The sequence below is a fragment of the Martes martes genome (genome assembly GCF_963455335.1).
Source record: "Martes martes genome assembly, chromosome: 8".
Lineage (NCBI taxonomy): Eukaryota > Metazoa > Chordata > Mammalia > Carnivora > Mustelidae > Martes > Martes martes.
This window is the reverse complement of record NC_137895.1, coordinates 118,779,682-118,798,601: the sequence shown is the minus strand read 5'-3', so window position 1 is coordinate 118,798,601 and position 18,920 is coordinate 118,779,682. Positions and strand designations below refer to the sequence as shown.

General features: G+C 37.1%; 1 protein-coding gene across 3 annotated transcripts in view; it reads left to right on the top strand.

Moving 5' to 3' along the window:
* Positions 1–18,920, top strand: part of ITGA8 (integrin subunit alpha 8) — a 174,534-nt gene that overhangs the window by 113,363 nt on the left and 42,251 nt on the right. For 2 of the 3 annotated variants that reach the window (XM_080810656.1, XM_080810655.1), the window contains exons 21-23: positions 2,287–2,379; positions 6,930–7,009; positions 12,222–12,302. In XM_080810656.1, coding sequence (XP_080666782.1) covers positions 2,287–2,379; positions 6,930–7,009; positions 12,222–12,302 — 254 coding nt within the window. Of the gene's footprint in view, positions 1–2,286; positions 2,380–6,929; positions 7,010–8,926; positions 9,316–12,221; positions 12,303–18,920 lie in introns of those variants that run through there. The other variant, XM_080810657.1, reaches the window with a different exon arrangement.

The window sequence follows — 18,920 nt, the reverse complement described above, 5'->3', positions numbered from 1 at the left end:
GGCTCTGAACCACTGATCTACACTGCCCAGCTTTGATGTCACTTCTTTCAGGTGGGGCTTTTCTGGTCCTTAAATCTAGGTGCATAACCTCCCCTATCACTATGACGCTCTCCTATCATAAAACTCAAACTATACTGATTATGTTTCCATTGCTTGTTACAATTGCTTGTGATTACTTATTACAATTGTTAGGCTCATTGGAAATTCACTGAGGACAAGGGATCTTTTTATCAATGGCTGGCAAACAGCAGGTACACAGTAAATATTTTTAGTGAATGAATACTATCTTAAGAGCTATAAATGGATTAGAGCAGGAGAGTCCCTGGAATAGCTGAGGAAAATAATCTAGAAATATCTAGAAAAACAATCATTGTTTCACTCAGGGAAAGGAAATAAAGGTTAAAAAAAGAAAAAGGGTGGGAGGTTCTGGGGTAAGAAAAGATCTTTGATTGATGTGAAAAAAGCTATTTCTAGGAAGCTGAAAAAAATGTACATATAACTTTTAACCTTTAGATAAGATAAAATATTTACTATTGAAACTAAGTCCTTGAATTATATTAAAAAGACTCATGGACATTTTGAAAAGATTTTGCTGGGTTCTTTTTTTCTGTTCTCAGGACTGAGTTAATAATTCCAACACAAAATTCTCTCTGTGCAATTAGGGTTAGTTACAGATCCTTAAGAATTTATACATGCTAATTCTACCTTCCAGAGGAGAGAGTGTTACCAGGTTTTTGAAACTATGTTTCTCAGCTGCTTAGGATATCATTCAGGGTATTTGGAAAGAGCAGGTATTAAATTGCCTCTAGATACCAGTCATTCACTCCTTTCTTATGAGTCTACACAGACTTTTCAGTGGGCATGCCTCCCTGGTTGATTACAGGAGGGAGGATTTTATAGTTACTTGGGTTTCTGTCTGTGTCATTTCAGACTCCTCTTAGGAAGTAGTGTGAACTACTTCTGCTCTGTATCTACCATTTGCTACTTTGTGCCCAGCACTGTCCTAGGCACTGGGAATAGAACAGATACAGACCTCCCCCCACCCCCCGCCGTTCGCCTGAAGTTAATTTTCTCAAAGCATATGATTTACTCACAAAATTCCTTACCTGGATGTGTTTGTTTGGCACTTCTTTGTTTTGGTGTTGGATCTTAGTTTTTTTGAATTATGTGGAAAGAATGGAACGGAGGGTGGTTTCTGAAACTTATGTGAAAAGTCACATTACTTCCTTAGATGAAATTTCAGTAGAGCTGACAGATGGACCAATGGTCCTCATATTCAGAACTCTCTTCCTTGGACCTCTCCTGGGGCAGAAATTCCAAAAGGATGCTCCTTTGTGAAAGTCTTCATATTGCAAGCCTATCTCTGGGAATGGAACGATGGGTCATACATTAGTGGCTCTTAGTAAATTAGGGGGAAATAATGGGTGGACATTTGTAGCTATTGCCAAAGGTGGAGCAGGGCCATAGGCACATTAGGTTTTGACAAATGGAAAGGGGCTCAGGGTGGAGAGCAGGTATGGATTTCAAGGCAGCTGGGGTAGCGTGAAGACAAGAGGTAGAGCTGGAGTGGAGAGAAGGAGTTCAAAGATAAAGCTTCTTTACTTCTCCCTCTTGTCTGGTGTAACCTTGATAACTTGTCCAGCACACAGTTCTAAATACCTCTTCCAACTTGAGTTTTTATACTTTCTAATGAAAATAGGATATAGGGGGAAGAAGGGAGACAGGAATCCCTGGGTAAACATCAAAGTATTCTCTCTTCCGATCTGAAGTATTTAGAGGATAGAACTAAGATTAATAGTGTGTAATCTCCAACTGGGACCATGGTGTGTAGGAATTTGTGTTCAGAGCGGATCCCTTACAAATGCTCCTTGAGTCATATGATATCCTCTATTAATATCTGTCTGTTAATACCTGTCATTTCATTTATTGTAAGAATAAATTTGTTCAGTGATCTTTACTTATCTGGGATCTTTAAGGCCCAAATTTAACATTAGCAGTAGTGAAAATATTTCTAAAATGTTCCTTATTTTATATAGTAAGCATTTTCCTCCTCAGGGAAACACACTAACTATGTTTACCAATCCAATTTCTTATTATTAAAATTTGATTTTTTTTCTCTCTCAAGTTTCTCTTCTAAGTTAATGGTCACACATGAATTCTTGGGCACAGTTGCCCACACAGGTGTTTGAAATCAAGAGATGCTTCCCGGCCCACCGCATTGCCTTTGGGACAGGATGTAACTTATTTGCCCCCTGAGCTCTATGCTAGTGTTCTTTCCCATTGCAGGGGCTGCGACCACTGAGCTGTGAGTACAAGATGGAAAATATAACCAGGATGGTGGTGTGTGACCTTGGGAACCCTATGGTGGCTGGAACAAATGTAAGAGAAAACCAGAAGCCCTTACTAAGTTCTAATTGCATTTTAAAGAGAGCTAGTACAAAGCTCCCCAATTAGTACTCAGCAGGTTAGCACCTGGCAAGTAAAACAAATTGGGCAGGAAATTACCAGTGTGGTGGATTGAGCATTATATCCTATACAGAGCAGGGAATCTGAGGTTAAAAACACAAAAAGATGAAGACTTTTATATGCTTTCTTTGTCTTTACTCTTACTTGTCTTTTAAATGCTTTATGAAGATATTTTTGCTACACATTTTTTGGGGGGATATTTTTTCTTCAAGTGTCACTGCAATTTTTTCTTTGTATTCAGTAAATGACTTAAAAAATAACATAATTAAAGTTTTTAGCAAAGATGATTAAGCTATTTTTGATATGCCTCCTATATGAATATCATTCATAGTATGTTTATATTAAAATGTTACTATAACCCAGCTTTTGAGTTAGTTTTACCAAGTCTATGTTTTCCATTCATTTTAATTGAAGAATAATACAGAAAATTGTAAAAAGAGAAACAAAAGAGTTAATAATGATCTGTAATGTGCTTTTGATAGAATAAGACATGTTTTTCTTCTTTTTCTTTGTTTCCAGATTTAAGAAATTTTCATTCAGGATTACTTGTGGACAATAAGTTTATTTTATTCAATAGCCATTTAAATACACATAGTAACTTCTTGTAATAAATATCTCAGTGGGAATACTTATTATGAAGTCATAAATCAGAAAAAAATTCTGAAATCTGCAAATACTGCATAATTAAATGTTGCATAAACTAAACACACATAACCCTGTTTTGAAATAAATAGTTATGATTATCAGTAAAGTGGCCTATTTGAAAAAAAAATTATAAAAATTTATAATTGCATAGGCTTTTATTAGAATAGCTTCCCAAAGTATATTCCAAAGAGTACTGATCCCTTGAAATAAGGCTTTAAACGAGTTCTGTGGTCACTGCTGAGTATCATATCTGCCTTTGGGGCAATCAGGTGCACTTTTACATTTTAAAGATGCTGAGCAGTCCTTCAATAAACCTTTTAACCCATGATCTCTCACATTTATTTGAGCATTTGAAACTATCAAGAAATATCTATTCTGAATTCATACTTTAGGGTATTGTGCTAGAATAGTATTTTTGCTTTTCTATACCCTAATAAACTTTATTCCACTGATTCCAGATATTTACAAAGTGTGCCAAGCTATAGTCTAGTAAACTCACTTGCTGGGTCAAAGAAAAAGTAAATATTTAAATAAAAGATAAAATTACATAAATAGATTTTTATTAGCTAACATGAACTGATTGCCCTCTGTGTTACAAACCCATCACTGGATGCTTTTTTTTTTTTTTTAATGTTATCTCATTTAAATTTTCAAAGCCAACAACCCCATGAGCTGAGTATTTCTCTTTTGTTATAGATGAAGAAACTGAGAAATGTCAAATAAATTTCCCAAAGTCACACAGGTAATGAATGACAAAACCAAGGCTTAAACCAGGAGTGAACACAAAATCCATGTTCTATCCAGTCTGCAAAATTCGGAAAAGTACTTGGATAAAAACTAATGAATAACAGATGAGTTGAGATTTTTAAATGAAGCCATGAAATACAGAATGGGATTTCTAAGCTAAGAAGTTAGAACATTTTTCATTTGAATCCTTTTATCTAAAAACTCTAAGTCCTTTTACTAGTTTTCAAGGAAAATCCAACCACCAAGTTTGGTGTGAAGAGAGGTCTACCCAAGGCCAAAGAGGAGGAAATTGACATGGTAACAACAGTGTTTGCATCTAGAGGTGACCAGGCACTCATTCCTTTTTCAGTATTAAAAATGTTAAATGTAAACCAGAGATCATCTAAGATCATTAATAACTAAGAATAATCTTGGGAAAAAAATTGCCTACTGGTGACATTCCAAGTGGAGGGTAAAAATGGCAGTGTGGTCTTAACCACAAATGTGTTTATGTGACAGGATGTCAATCCATTTTACCAGCAAATAATTTTTGGAAGTCAAGGAAGTAAATTGTTTGTATTCATTTATCTGTGAGGTCTATAGTGGAAGAAACCTAATAGCTTTCTTATCTCACCCTTTAGTGCCCTTAAATACATCAAATTTTTATTGCATTCTGTTTTGTTATAAAACATTTTGATTTATTTACTTCTTCATTTTGTATTTAAAAAAAGTCTCAGTGGATTGTAGTAAAATTCCAAATGTAAAAGCAGTCCTAAATATTAAAAAGCATTATAAATCACCAGGTCCACTTATTATAAATCACCAGGTCCACTATTTAAAAAAAATAGTTTTCAAGTGACTTTCTATTTTAATTTAATAAAACATTCAAGGCAGGGCACCTGGGTGGCTCAGTTGGTTAAGCATCTGCCTTTGGCTCAGGTCATAATCCCTGGCTCCTGGGTCAAGTCCAGCATAGCTGAGGCTCCCTGCTCCTCAAGGAGCCTGCTTATCTCCGTCCCTCGGCCTGTTGCTCCCCCTGCTTGTGCTCTCTCTCTGGCAAATAAATAAATAAAATCTTAAAAAAAAAAACAAAACTCAAGGTAATATTCAGATATATTACTTCTGATTTTAAGTAGTAATGTCATTTTCATATAACATCTATAGTGATATAAAATGTGTATATGTCATATAATATCTATAGTGATACAAAATGTATAGGACTAATAAAAACTTGCAAAATCTCTCAATCAAGAAATCTTTCAATCCAAAAAGTAGTGGTTCCACAAAGGCTCTTTAGAATCAGTGCCCAGAGATCTAGTTGAAAACACATGGGTCTCTTACTGATACGAAATTGTCACATCATTGTTGTATCTTTGTCCCAGGATGACTTGTTCTATAATGAACACCAACATTTGCCAGGCTTCACCACAATACAGTAAGATCCCCATCACTGGAATTGGGCAAACAATAGCACACTCTTTCACATCATTCTTTCAGCCATTTTTATTGTACCCCTTCTGTATGCCTGATGCTAAGCTAGAGTCTCACAATATCAAGATGAAAATATACAATCCCCATTCAAAAAGAAACTTGAAAGTAGCAATATCAGAGGTTGAGTGATAGGAGAGTAACAAAGAAGGAGATAGGGAATAAAGAGAAAATTTCTGCCTGACCTGGCCTGTGGGATCAGACGGTATATTGCAGAAGGATCTCTTGTCCTGATTTTTGAAGCATGAGTAGAACCTCTTCAAGTAGAAAAAGTAGGAAAAGTTTTAAGAGGTTTCCAAAGAAGAGAGAAGTTTATGTGCAAAGTCCCCGGGGTCTGACTGAAAATCATACATTTGTTAATGTAAAGGAATTCATCATGGCTTCGGCATAAGGATGCCTAGGCTTAAAAATTAGACACACCTGGGCTTAAATCCCAGCTTTGCCATTTAACAGTTGTGAAACCTGGACGAGTCACACTGAAATGGGAGAATCCCCATGTTTAGGAATATTTGGAGTAGTGCAATTATATATATGATGCCACTATAGCACAATCAGTAAGGGCTAGTGAAATGATGATTTATGATAAAAATGAACGTGTTATTATTATTACTAGTTCATATTAACATGAGTTTTTAATCACTGATTTGATTTTTACAGCATAGTGGTCAAGAGTACAGGTCCTGGAGTAAGTTTGTAGGAATTTCAATTCCAACTCTACAATCATTTACTGTACACCTGGAGGAAGGCACTTGATCTCCCTAATCCACAAATTACTGCTCGATAGTAAAATGTCAGGAATCACAATACCTACCTGTGGGGTGGTTGTCATGATTATGTAAGACAAGGCATGTAAGGCTTAGCACAGTACATGGGAGAGTAAGTCATATAATTACCTAGCTCTTATTTTTACTTCCTTATTTATATTATCATTGGATGTTTCCCATTTTAAAACTTTCCCAAAGTATTAAAAATGTGTCCTCAAGTTAAGAAAATAATAAGAGCAGGTTCAAAACTTAGAAAATAAAGGTGGAAAAAAACAATCCCTGCACTCATAACCTTAACATAACCATAGAATGTTATCCTGGTATATTTTCTTACCATACACCCTCACTCCTGTACAGTAATTTTTTCCATCAATAAACTTTTAAAACACTAGGTGAAACACATCGCACATACAACTGTGTAACCTGTTTCTTTATGGGTCATCATTACATTAGAAGCATTTTCCACATATTTGCATAGGCTTTGCAGGCATAATTTGAATGACTACCTAAATGTGCATGAAACATAAGCATTAGAGTTTTCCAAATTAAGCATTGCTCGTATATGTAGGTTGCTTTTAATTTAGCACATAGGAAGGTGGCCAGAGAAGAGTTTGTACAGAGCTAAATGAAGGGAAGGAAAAAAACATATAGGGACTTGAATTATCTCGGTCCCACAGTCTTGGCTGCATGACTTCCTCTCAACAATCCAGTTGGAAGCAGAGAAAAGGACAGTAATCTCAGGTGGGGATTTGCAGGGATAACTTAAAAAAGATTTTTACACTGTGTAGAAAGTCCCTCCCTGTCATAAACTTAGTGTCTTCTGATTTTTTTTTCTTCTAGTATTCTCTGGGCCTCCGATTTGCCATTCCACGTCTTGAGAAAACAAACATGAGCATTAACTTCGATCTCCAAATCAGAAGGTAAGATCTTTAAGTGCCTAAAATTATGGTTAGCATTCAAGAGATCCATAGTGAAATGACCGACCACTCTTCAAGCTCCTTAACCTTAGAAGTTCTCCTGAAATTAGAACCCAGACTTTCACAAATCATTTTTCCTTTGTTTCTGTTATTTCAGTTTTGTTATCTTTTTTTTTATTTATTCATTCATTATTGATTTTTTTTAAGAAAAGAGATTCATCTATAAGCCAAGTTACTTCGGTAAAATTTTGTCCTGGGTAACCTCCCACCCCCATTTACCTCCATTTCTCCTCAGTCTGATTTGCTTTCCTTCTCCCACCCTCACCAGCACCCCTTCTACATACCTACCATGCTCTCACCTGGGGATCAGCTAATCCCTGAGGATAAAATTTTTGCAAAAATCATAGGTTATACATTTGCAATCTTAAATCTAACTCTTCAAGAGTTAATGAGTCTCTGATAGTTTCATTGTGAGCACCTTCGCAGGAAGCAGGTGTAATCATATATTCATTCAGAGCCTTCCTTCAGGGCCTTCTCTGGTAACTCCAAGTCAAAGCATGTAAATAGCTACTTCTTCTCCCTAAGACTGACCTTTTTCAGATATTCAAGAGCAACTGCTTTTTCACTGTCTATTCTGTTTGCTCCTTCATGGCTGAAAATAATATTTAATGAGCGGCAAGACTTGTAGGGAGCAGTGTGCGTGAAAACCCACTATAGACTTCAACCCAGAAGCCAGGAACGGGATCAATTTAATGACTCCAGGCCAGTATTAAAAGAAAAGGAGATTGAATGGAATGTAATATATCAAAGTCCTGTTCATGAAATAATCCAATTAGATAAATGGAAATATGTATAGTAAGACACGCTGTGAAATGTATATATTTCTTTCGTGGTTTGCAATTTTAAGTGTTTGAACAAGATTGATATAACCAGCATATTCTCAGCATGGTGAACCCTTATTCTAACTAGAACACAACTCTGAAGTCAGTCTGTACAATTTGGTTCTCAAATACTAGTGTGCAGTGTGGCTCAATCTCACCTCCTGTCCTCTAAGAAGTGATTGGAGAGTGTTGACTTTGTGTAAAGGATTACTTTTTAATAGCTACTTTGATTGAAGGTTTAGAGTTTTTTAAAAGTATATAAACTCTCTAAGAATATAGCAGATTCTTCAATTCTACAACCTGGGTGGCACAGTTAGTTAAGTAACTGACTCTTGGTTTTGGCTCCATTCATGACCTCAGGGTCCTGAGAGAGCTCCACATTGCTCAGCATGGAGCCAGCTTGTGATTCTCTCTCCTTCTCCCTTTGTCCCTCCCACTCATGCTCTCTCTCTCTCTCAAATAAATAAATCTTCTTAAAAATTTTTTAAAAATCTACAACCAATATCACAAACCAAATCCCTAAATTTTATGATAGATTTCTAAGAAGGAAGGTTTTCTAACTTACGTTAGGTCTTTTCTGACCTTAATTAGGTATTTTTTTTAACTTAACTTAATATTTTCTGCTAGAGATTTTTAAAAATTTTACCCATATTAGTGATATGTGATACTGATTAGTAATACAGAAGAATTAATTCTATAATAGCATTTTACAAAAGTTTACTAAATCACTTCTCTGTATCGCTATAAACGTATATTTTCCAAAAGTTTCAGGTAGTCCTAAATATTTTCATTTGGATAATATCTGTACGTTTTCAGAAAAAAAAAAAAGAAAAAAAGTAATGGCACTTCATAGTGAGGACCACCATCACTACAGACGGGAGCCTGAAGTTTCTTTTCCTCGCCATCACTGTCTGTTACATTGGTCCTGCAATGGCATGAAGATAATCTATCATGAAATATAAGGCCCTTATTTAGGAAGAAAATGTGGTGCAAAGCAAATTCCTTGACACATCCTTCTTACTTTTGATTACACTTACAGGTAGTAGAATGAACGCAACTAGTAATTCACTCACGGAGCAAAGGACACCAAATGATGTTCTAAATGTCTTCCCCAAATCCATCCTGGAGATCATCATTCAAATAGTGAATTCAGCAATGAAGTGCTAATTTGATGGAAAATAGAAATGGTCACATTTTAACATCCCCCTGCATCTAAAAGAATGGGCCGTGATTATATTCCATCCTTACATGCTATAGAAACTCATGACTATTTTAACATTATCCTGAAAAAAAAAAATAAAAATGCAGAAAGGAAGAACCAGAGAAGCTATAGGGATATATAAAGTATCAAATTCCCAAAACAGACATTTCAGAGGTAAAAATGTTTGAGGATACCTAACACAGAGGTGAGCGTTTATCTACATGCTTTGCTGGCCAACTCCAAAGACATAAATAAGGATTTAATGGATGATTTGCATTCAATTTAAATGTGTTAAAACCAAAAATAAATGAAACCAAATGCTCTGAAGTCTAAGTTCTCAAGCTTTTGACCACATTGACCACTGTTACCCACATTTAATACACTTTTCCACAAACAGAACCCAAAAGAGAAACGGGGCTTTATATATTAATAAACATAAAATAGTTTATATTACCAAATGTTTGCATTCAATGGTCCCTTCACGCTGTGACTTTGTGTGACATGCAAACACTCCCCTCCCTGAGTGCAGCGGGTCTCAGATCGCAATTCCCACATACAAATAGGTCTTCATGATGTCATTGACATCGCTTCCTTGGCAGTGGTGAAATGAACATTGTATTGTATTTGCTGACATTCCAAAGGCCACAGAAAGCACAGAAGGAATGTTAGAAAATAGAAAAATGTTAGAAAATAGGAAACAGTAAGGAAAAAGAAAATAGCATCGGAACAATAAGTACAAAACATGTTTATCCCTGGTACACGACATAGGGTGTAGCCATGGAGAGGAAATCCATCATTCCTGCTTAGAGCTAGCACCGGCAGCATAAATAGCTCAGCGTCCAGGGTGGTGATGGATTGCTTGTTTGAAAGCAGCAGTGGTATTAGCAAGGGAGGTTTCCTTCCAGGAAAGAGGTCAAGGAAGCATCTAAGTTGTATATCATGCCCAGTGCCTTTCTTACCAGGAGATGTTGTTGATACCCCCAGCTGACTGCAGCACCAAGTGTCACTACAAGGCTTTGTGACAGGATGATTATGATTAGCCAACCAGATCTAGTCTCCATGTCTGCCGTTGCTCTCATTAACCTCTGCCAGCTTCAGATGAGACTTCTGTCTGGAGATGATTTCAGTGCCTCACACCTATTTACATTTTCAGGGTGTTGTGTGTAGAGACAGTTGTGTCCTTTCAACCACATGGAAACAAAATGCAATGGCATTATGGGACAGCTTAAATGAAACTTTTTTCCCTTGATTTTTATATCCACTGCTGCAAAGCAGTGAGAACTAGAAAACCAAGTCTGGGTAACGTGTGGAACGATGAGACTTAAATTTCTAAACTAGAGTTTCCCGCCATGCATTTGAAACTAACTACACAATGTGCGACAAGGAGAATTACTTAATGACTTCTTGCTGGTTAGCAAGACAGTAAAAAAAATAAATAAATAAAAATTTAAAAACCTCTTTAGTTGACTGATTTTCCCCAGATATGATAATAATAAAGTGGCCTGGAAACTGGGGTTCAAACTTTGGTGAACAAGTCCCCCTAGGCTCATCACAAGGTTAGCCGTGATGCCCCATGACAGGAAATGAGCCTGACATTGGCCTGTTTATATCTTTTATGTGTGTTTGCAGTTTAAGTGCCCTTATCAGTATATATAATCAGACAAGACTTTTCAAAAGCATTGTGGGAACGATCCTGTCTCCTCCTCTGAAAGCCGACTCTTATCATCTCCCCTCCAGCCCCCACATTTGGAAAGCTTCAAAAGCTAGTCAGAACATACCCCATTACCACCACTACAATGTGAAAGCTTATCCATTGAAACTGCGTGAAAAGTCAACGACGAAAAGAGGAGGCTTTCTCTTCTTAATGAGATCTGGATATAAACATGACCCGTCCATGGTGGTGTGGCCACAGCTGTTTGCTGAAGGCTGCACTGTCTTTGGGATATGAGGGTGACTCTAGGGAAAGCACAATGGGGTTCTGCATTCTGCAAATGGCATCTGCATTCAAAGCTCAGCTACTGGTCCAGCCTCTTGTGAGATCAAGTTTCATTTTCTTGACAACATTGGATGCTTAACAAACATTTTTTAAAGATTAAATTTCATATGTAGGCGTACCTGGGTGGTTTGGTTGGTTAAGTGTCCGACTCTTGGTTCCGGCTCAGGTGGTGACCTCAGGGTCATGAGATGGAGCCCTGCCTCAGGCTCTGCACTCAGCATGGAATCAACTTGAGTTTCTCTCTCCCTCTCCCTCTGCTCCTCAATCCTCCTCAATGCTCTCTTTCTCTAAAATAAATAAATAAATCTTTTTAAAAAATTAAGTTTCATAGCAATTATATTTGAGAGGAAAAAAACAAAACTTAAAAATAATTTTGTCACTGTTCAAAGAAAAATTATTAAACATGTACCTTTTATTTTGAGATTCTTGATGCACTAGACAATATCTATGTCATCTCCTAATTGTCTTGGCATGAGCTGCCAAAATTCCTGGGGTCTTACTCCTTCCTGCCATTGGCTATGCTTCTAATTCCCTCCCGCCCCCCACCTTAACCAGCGAACGTGCAGTGAATGTACACTTATTTTAATATTACTTCAGAAATAAACCACAAGGAAGATAAATTTGCTGCCAAAACAATGTATGGTATGATGCATTCCAGAACCAAACACAAACGCTTTTTCCATTCTGTGCTGCTCTTGGATTATTTGTGCTAGTTCTCTTCTTTATTAGCATGGAGAATCAGGAGTTGACTGTGCCTTCCTTTCCCATTTAATGGGCGATGAACGTGATACACAGAGAAGTTAAGGAATGTGTCCAAGGTAGAAACTGGAAAATGAGCTCAGCTCACTGCTTTTTGGTTTAGCCACTGAAACAAAAAGCATTAGCTTTTCTAGATGTCTGTTGTGTTTTCAGATAAGATATCTCCATGTGGAAAGTTATTACATTACTCTTACTCATAAAGAATCTTAGCATTTCCATTTTCAAATGGTTATGATTTTATAGAATGGATACACCATTGTTTTCTGAATGATTGTATTAGTAGTATTTGTTCTTTTGATTTACAGAATGTTTTTATGATCGCATATTAAAATATGTTTGAAAAAAATATATTTAAATCATATTGTCACTGTGTTTTAGTTCCAATAAGGACAACCCAGACAGCAATTTTGTGAGCCTGCAAATCAACATCACTGCTGTAGCTCAAGTAGAAATAAGAGGGTAAGTAATAATCAAGATATTGTAGTAAGTATACTGTAAGAACAGTTTAATTATGAAAAAACACTAGTAAAAACTATATGGAATTTTCCTAATGTATTAGCAATCACAACTCACTTTGGTTATAAATTTTCATTCTTTTATACCTATCACTAGACTTCCATTGAAAACTACAGTAAACCCTATCTGGTAATTAACTCAAAGGATATCAAAATGAGAGATCACTTTATTCCCCAAACTGACAGTTCAATAATCGGACTAGGAAGTCAGATAAATTTGACAAACTTGTGATTGCATGAAAGTCTCACTTATCCAGTAATTATTTCAGCATAATGAAAATTCAGCCTCACCGTACCACATCTTGAGTTGAACAAATGCCTAACTCTTAGATGTGAAGGTTGATGGGATCTACATTTTATGTATTTTTCTTTCTGTCCTATTCTTTGAAGAAGGTACCAATATGCAGTCAGTTGAGAGACAGGAGGACAATGGTCAAGGAAAAGGCTTAGAATGACTACCATCTTGGGAAATCCACGCCTGGAGGAAGTAAAGAAATTAGAAATATACTGTATATAGTTATCTTAGGCAAGTGTGGACTCCATTGATTTTATTTTAATTCTTATTTCTTCAGGACAAAAACTTGGCTAAAAACAGCAACTGGTGTTCTGGGCTGAATTGTCATTGGGCTCCAGCAACCCCAGTTCCCTTTCCTTTTCCATAATTTTGAGTGGTTCCCACTCCTCCATAATGGCAACTAGAGCCACTGCAGTCAGAGCCATGGTCTCCATGCATTCTCTCACTGCTGCCCCCTGCTGCTCTCAATGGGGGAAGCCCTTCCTGAAGTCCTGGGACCAGTGAGGCTCCACCTAGTGGATTAGAGAAGAAGAATAATACCTAGCACGTATTTATCCTTCCTTGTGCTACCCCAGCCCATTAGCACATCTTAGTATGTACCAGTATCCTCGCTGCACAGGTGAGGAAATTTTGGCACAAGGGGCTGAAGGCTACAAGCTAGGAAGTGGGGAGCTAGAATGCAAGTCAGGCAGCCTGTCTCCAGGTGCATCTTTATAAATTATTATGCTATGTAGCTTATGAGAGAATTCTTTGAACCTTATTTACACAAAATCTTGTTTTGTTTACGCCTCTGTGATTTTTTTTCATTCAAATGAACATTTTTGACATTCACCCACTTTGGGGCATGTGCCTATAGTCCATTCATTCTAAATGCAGAAGTTTCATATGGTAAAGCTACACCATACTTAGTTATCCATTCTACTCCTAATGAACATGTTGGAATTTTCTTTTTCCTTTTTTACAAAATTTCTTGTACATATCTTCTGGTACACATGTGGAATAATGTCAGAAGGGTACCTGCTTAGAGGTAGAATTTCAGGATCAGACAGTGTAAACTTTTTAACTTTACTAAGTAGTGCCAAACTATATTTCAAAATAATTATACCTACTTGTTGTTCCACAAGACACGGAAGAAAGTTTTCACTGTTACACATTATTAACTAACTCACAAAATGGTGAAATTTTTCATTTTGAGCCAATCTGATGGACGAGAAATACTATCTGGGATGCCTGGGTGGCTCACTTGGTTGGGCCACTGCCTTCAGCTCAGGTCATGATCCCTGGTCCTGGGATCGAGTACCGCATCTGACTCCTTGCTCAGCAGGGAGCCTGCTTCTCTCACTGCCTCTGCCTACCTCTCTGCCTGCTTGTGTTTACTCTCTCTCTCTCTGGCAAATAAATAAAATCTTAAAAGAGAGAGAAATTCTATCTAACTGAAGGTTCAATTTGCTGTTCCCTGATTCCTAAACAAGACTGAGTAGGTTTTTCATGTGTTTGTTGTCTCTATTTTTCCCAAATTGGGTAATTTCTGCTCATTTCTTAGGACATATTTCTATGAAGAGACTTAATTTTTTCATATTAATTCATAGAAAGGAACTCTTTCCTATTTTACAGTTGAGACACTAATCCTTTAACAGCTACACATGTTGCAATTACCTTTTCATGGTCTGTGGGCTTTGGGGGTGTGTGTGTGTGTGTGTCTTAAGTCAGGTTTATTGAAGAATAAATTATACATAGTAAAATTCTTTCTTTAGGTGTCCGGTTTGAAGGACTAAGACACCACAAGGATTTTCAATGTAAAACAGTTCTGTCACCCCACATAGCTTCTTGTGCACATTTGTAGGTAACCCAGTCTCCTTCCCCAGGCTCTGTCAACCTTGGTCTATCTTCTGTCACTATATTCTTAGAAAAATCATATAAATACACCCATAGAGAATGTAGGCTTTTGAGTCTGGCTTCTTTCACTTAGCATAATGCATTTGAAAAAACACCCATGTTCTTCCATGTATCAGTGGTCTGTTTCTTTCTATTGCTGAGAAGTATTCCACTCTACAGAAGGCCCCCAAATCATTCATCCATTCACAGGTTGGTGAACCCTTGGGCTGTTTCCAGTTTGGGGCTCTTAATAATAAGCCTGCTATCAGCATTCACATAAGGTCTTTGTTGGGATATTTATTTTCACAAATGGAGTTGAGTTGTGTGGCAAGGGTATGTTTAACTTTATAAGAAATCGCCAAACCCTGTTTCACAGTGGCTGTGCCATTTCCATTTTGCATTCTCACCACCAGAGTGTGAGTTCAGATGTGCCATGCACTTGCCCACCTGGGCTTCAGGTTGGTTTTTGTTAGTTTTTAGCCATTTAATTAACATTTTCTTTTTTTTTTTTTTAGATTTATTTATTTATTCATTTATTTATTTGAGAGAGAGAGAGAGAGTGAGCCACTAAGAGAGAGGGAGAAGCAGATTCCCTGCTAACCAGGGGCCCCGCCAATGAGGCTCCAACCCAGGACCCTGGGATCATGACCTGAGCGGAAGGCAGATGCTTTATGATTGAGCCATCCAGGAGCCCCTGGCTTATTATTTTCTAAATAGTGATGTTCAAAAAGCAAAAGCTTTTAATTTGTATGAAATCCAACTTTTAAATATTTTATAGTTTGTCCTCTCTCTCTTCCTAAAGTAAATAAATAAATCTTTAAAAATAAACAAACAAATAAATAAATATTTTATAGTTTGTACTCTTTTTGTCCGTTGTAGAAAAAGTCTTCACTTTGCCCAGAGTCACAAGATTTTTTCCCATGTTTTCTCCTACAAGTTTTGCAGTTTTACATTTTGGTCTATGATTATGTTAATATTTGTATCTGGTGTGAGGTAAGATCCAAGGTTCACTGTTGCATAAGAATATCCAGTTGCTGCTACGCTATTGGCTGAAAGACCATCCTTTCTCCACTGACTTACTTGACACCTCTATCCATCTGTGAGGCTCTGCTCCAAAACCTTCCATTCTATTCCATTCATCTGCATGTACAGTAAGTCTTGAAAGGCAAGCAGTATGCTGAGATCTTGGTAAACTTGCTTACAAATTCTAGTGGCTTTATTGTTTGTTGATTTCCTAAATTTTCTATAGCATTGCCATGGCATCTATGAATAAAAAGTTTTATTTTTCCCTGACTAATTCAATCTGTACATGCAAAAGTTTAGCCAACTACAGAGTTAGAGGGAATAGTACCCACAAGAGATTACCCTTACTTCTAATACCAGTTGCAGATTTGTGTGCTTCCCAAAACTGCCCCCAGCTTTGATAATTCACGTAGAAGGACTCACAGAGCTCCCTGAAAGCTATTATACCCATCAGTATAAAAAAAATTAAAATTAGCCAAGGGAAGAATTGCATAGTCAGAGCCTGAGGCAGTACCAAGCACAAGACTTCTGTTCTTATCCACCATGGAGCCGGGTCATGTTTCTTTCCTTATATGGATGTGTAACAGGATGCATGGAGTATCCCCAGCTGAGGAAACTCCCCAAGGCTCAGTGTTCACAGTTTTTATTAGGGATCCTCTACATAGACATGATCAATTGAATAACTGACTAACCACTTAACTGATCTGTCTCCAGGTTGTCTAATATGATGTGATGAGGCTCCCACCCTGACTCACACTGTTGGTCTTTCTGATGCGGGCAACCCCCACGATAACTCAATATGGTTAGAATATTCAGTGTGACCCCAAGCCCCCAGAAAAACAAAGATACATCTTTCAGGCATAAAATTTCTAGAGCTTAGACTTTACCTCCCAGAAGCTGAGGGCAAAGGCTACACCACTTTTGGGGAAAAGTTAAGTTGTTTACTACATAGTTAAGCTTTTTCTTTCTTTTCTTTCTTTTTTCTTTATTTTCTTTATCGTGTGTGTGTTGTAGGTTTTGGGGGAGGGGTTGTTTTTGTTTTTTTAGATTTATTTATTTGAGATCACAAGTAGGCAGAGAGACAGGCAGAGAGGAGGAAGCAGGCTCCCCACTGAGAAGAGAGCCCAATGAGGGGCTCAATCTCAGTACCATGGGATCATGACCCAAGCCGAAGGCAGAGGCCACCCAGGCGCCCCTATTTTCTTTGTCTTCTCTTACTGCACAGATGGGGACTGTCAGGGCAAGAGTGAGTAGACTTGGTGCAAGAAGACATTTTTGCCTTGTATTTATTTTTTTAATTGTTTTTATTAACATATAATGTATTATTTGCCCCAGGGGTCCAGGTCTGTGAATCATCAGGCTTAGACATTTCACAGCACTCACCATACATAGCACATACCCTCCCCAATGTTTTGTCTTGTATTTAGATCCTATCTTGGTCTTATGGAGGAAACATTCAGTTTGTCTTTCAAGGAATTTATCTGCTTCATCCAAGTTGTTACATGTATGGCATAAAGTTGCTCATAATAGTCTCTCATTTTCCTTTTAATGTATGTGGGACCTCATCATTCCCTGCACTGCAATTTGTATCTTTTACTCCCCTCTATGTTTCCCTTGATCACTTTGGCTAGAGTTCAGTGAACTTTTCAAAGAACCAGTTTTTTTTTTTTATTTCATTGACTTTCCTTTTTTTCTCTTTCTCTCTTTTTAAGATTTAGTTATTTATTTATCTGGGGAGAGAGAGAGAGAGAGAAAGAGAGCACAGGGTGGGGGGAGGGGCAGAGGGAGAGACAGAATTTCCAGCAGATTCCCTACTGAGCATGGTGCCATCCTGGGGCTTGATCTCATTACCTGAGTTGAAATCAAGAGTCATCCTCGGGGTACCTGGGTGGCTCAGTCAGTTAGGCAACTGCCTTCAGCTCAGGTCATGATCCCAGGGTCCTGGGATCAAGTCTGGCATCAGGTTCCCTGCTCAGTGAAGAGCCTGCTTCTCCCTCTCCCTCTGTCCGCTGTTCTGCCTACTTGTGCTTTTTCTGTTAAATAAATAATAACTTTCTTTAAAAAAAAAAATAAAAAGAAGAGTCAGACACTCAACTGACTGAGCCACTCAGGTGCCTCTTTTTTCTCTCTTTGTAGTTGCTTTGTTTTCTGTTCCATTAGCTCCTGCATTATATTATTATTATTTCCTTCCTTCTGTTCACTTTGGGTTGGATTTTCCCTGTTTCTCCTTCCTCTAGGTAGAAATTAGATCATTGATTGGAGACCTCTCTTTTTTTCTTACATAAGCATTTAGTGCTATAAATTTCCTTCTAATTGCTTGAGCACATACCAAAATGTTGATATGCTGGGTTTCAGTCACAATGTTTTCTAATTTCCTTCGTGATTTCTTCTTTAACTCATGACTCATGAGAAGAGACCTGTTTGATTTGTAGATCTTTGCAGCTAATCCAGATGTTTCATTTTTGTGCATTTCTTTTTTAATTCCCTCCTCTTTCTCATTGAGAAAAACACTAAAGGAAATCAGAGAAGAAATAAGCATTTTTTTTGCTATTTTATTTTTATATCTTTTAACATTTACAACTAGTGTATATGAAGTTTTATCTCCTTCTTTAAGCTTTGTTAACCTTTGTTTTGCTAACCAAAAATAAACTGAAACCGCTTTTTAATCCCAAAGCAAATTTTAAATTGGGAACTGTTTTTATTCCATAAGACATAACTCAGTCCAAGGCAGCAGAGAGTGTAATGTAGCTGTATTTATTCTTATATATCCATTTTTTAAGATACATATTTATATTTCTGCCATCATTTATGACACCAGTATTTCTCTGTTAAAAAGGAAGGAAATTTTCTATTCATTTTACCAATAATCAAAACAGGTAATTAAAATTGGGTTTCTTGTATGGGTGTAATTTTTTAAATTGCTGGATTAATGTCTGACAATTAACCACAGTTTATTCTCTAACACAGGGTTAGACTTCTTTTTAGCCATTTTGCAAAGTAAAACTCTTTATTCCAGATACTCAGCAAAAATATTGGTTTCAATGTTTAATTCTTCAAGGAACAAACAACTACTGTGTTGAAAATCTTCCATGCTCAGTCTTCAGAAAAGTCTCTTTTTCTTTGCCAGTTGTGTTTATTCCGATGTATTTTATCACGCACTGTCTCTAGCAGCTCTTTTTCAGTTCAGTGTTGTTTTTATCATTTTAAAAATAAACTCAAATGGACTTATTTCTTCAATGGGAAAGAAAATACTAAGAATTAGTCCACTTCTCTCAAAGCCAGATGGTGTCAACACTGTCTTTCAGTAGATTCACATGTCATTTGTTGGTACAAAGGATTAATTTAGCATTAAGTCTGCAAGAAGTAAAT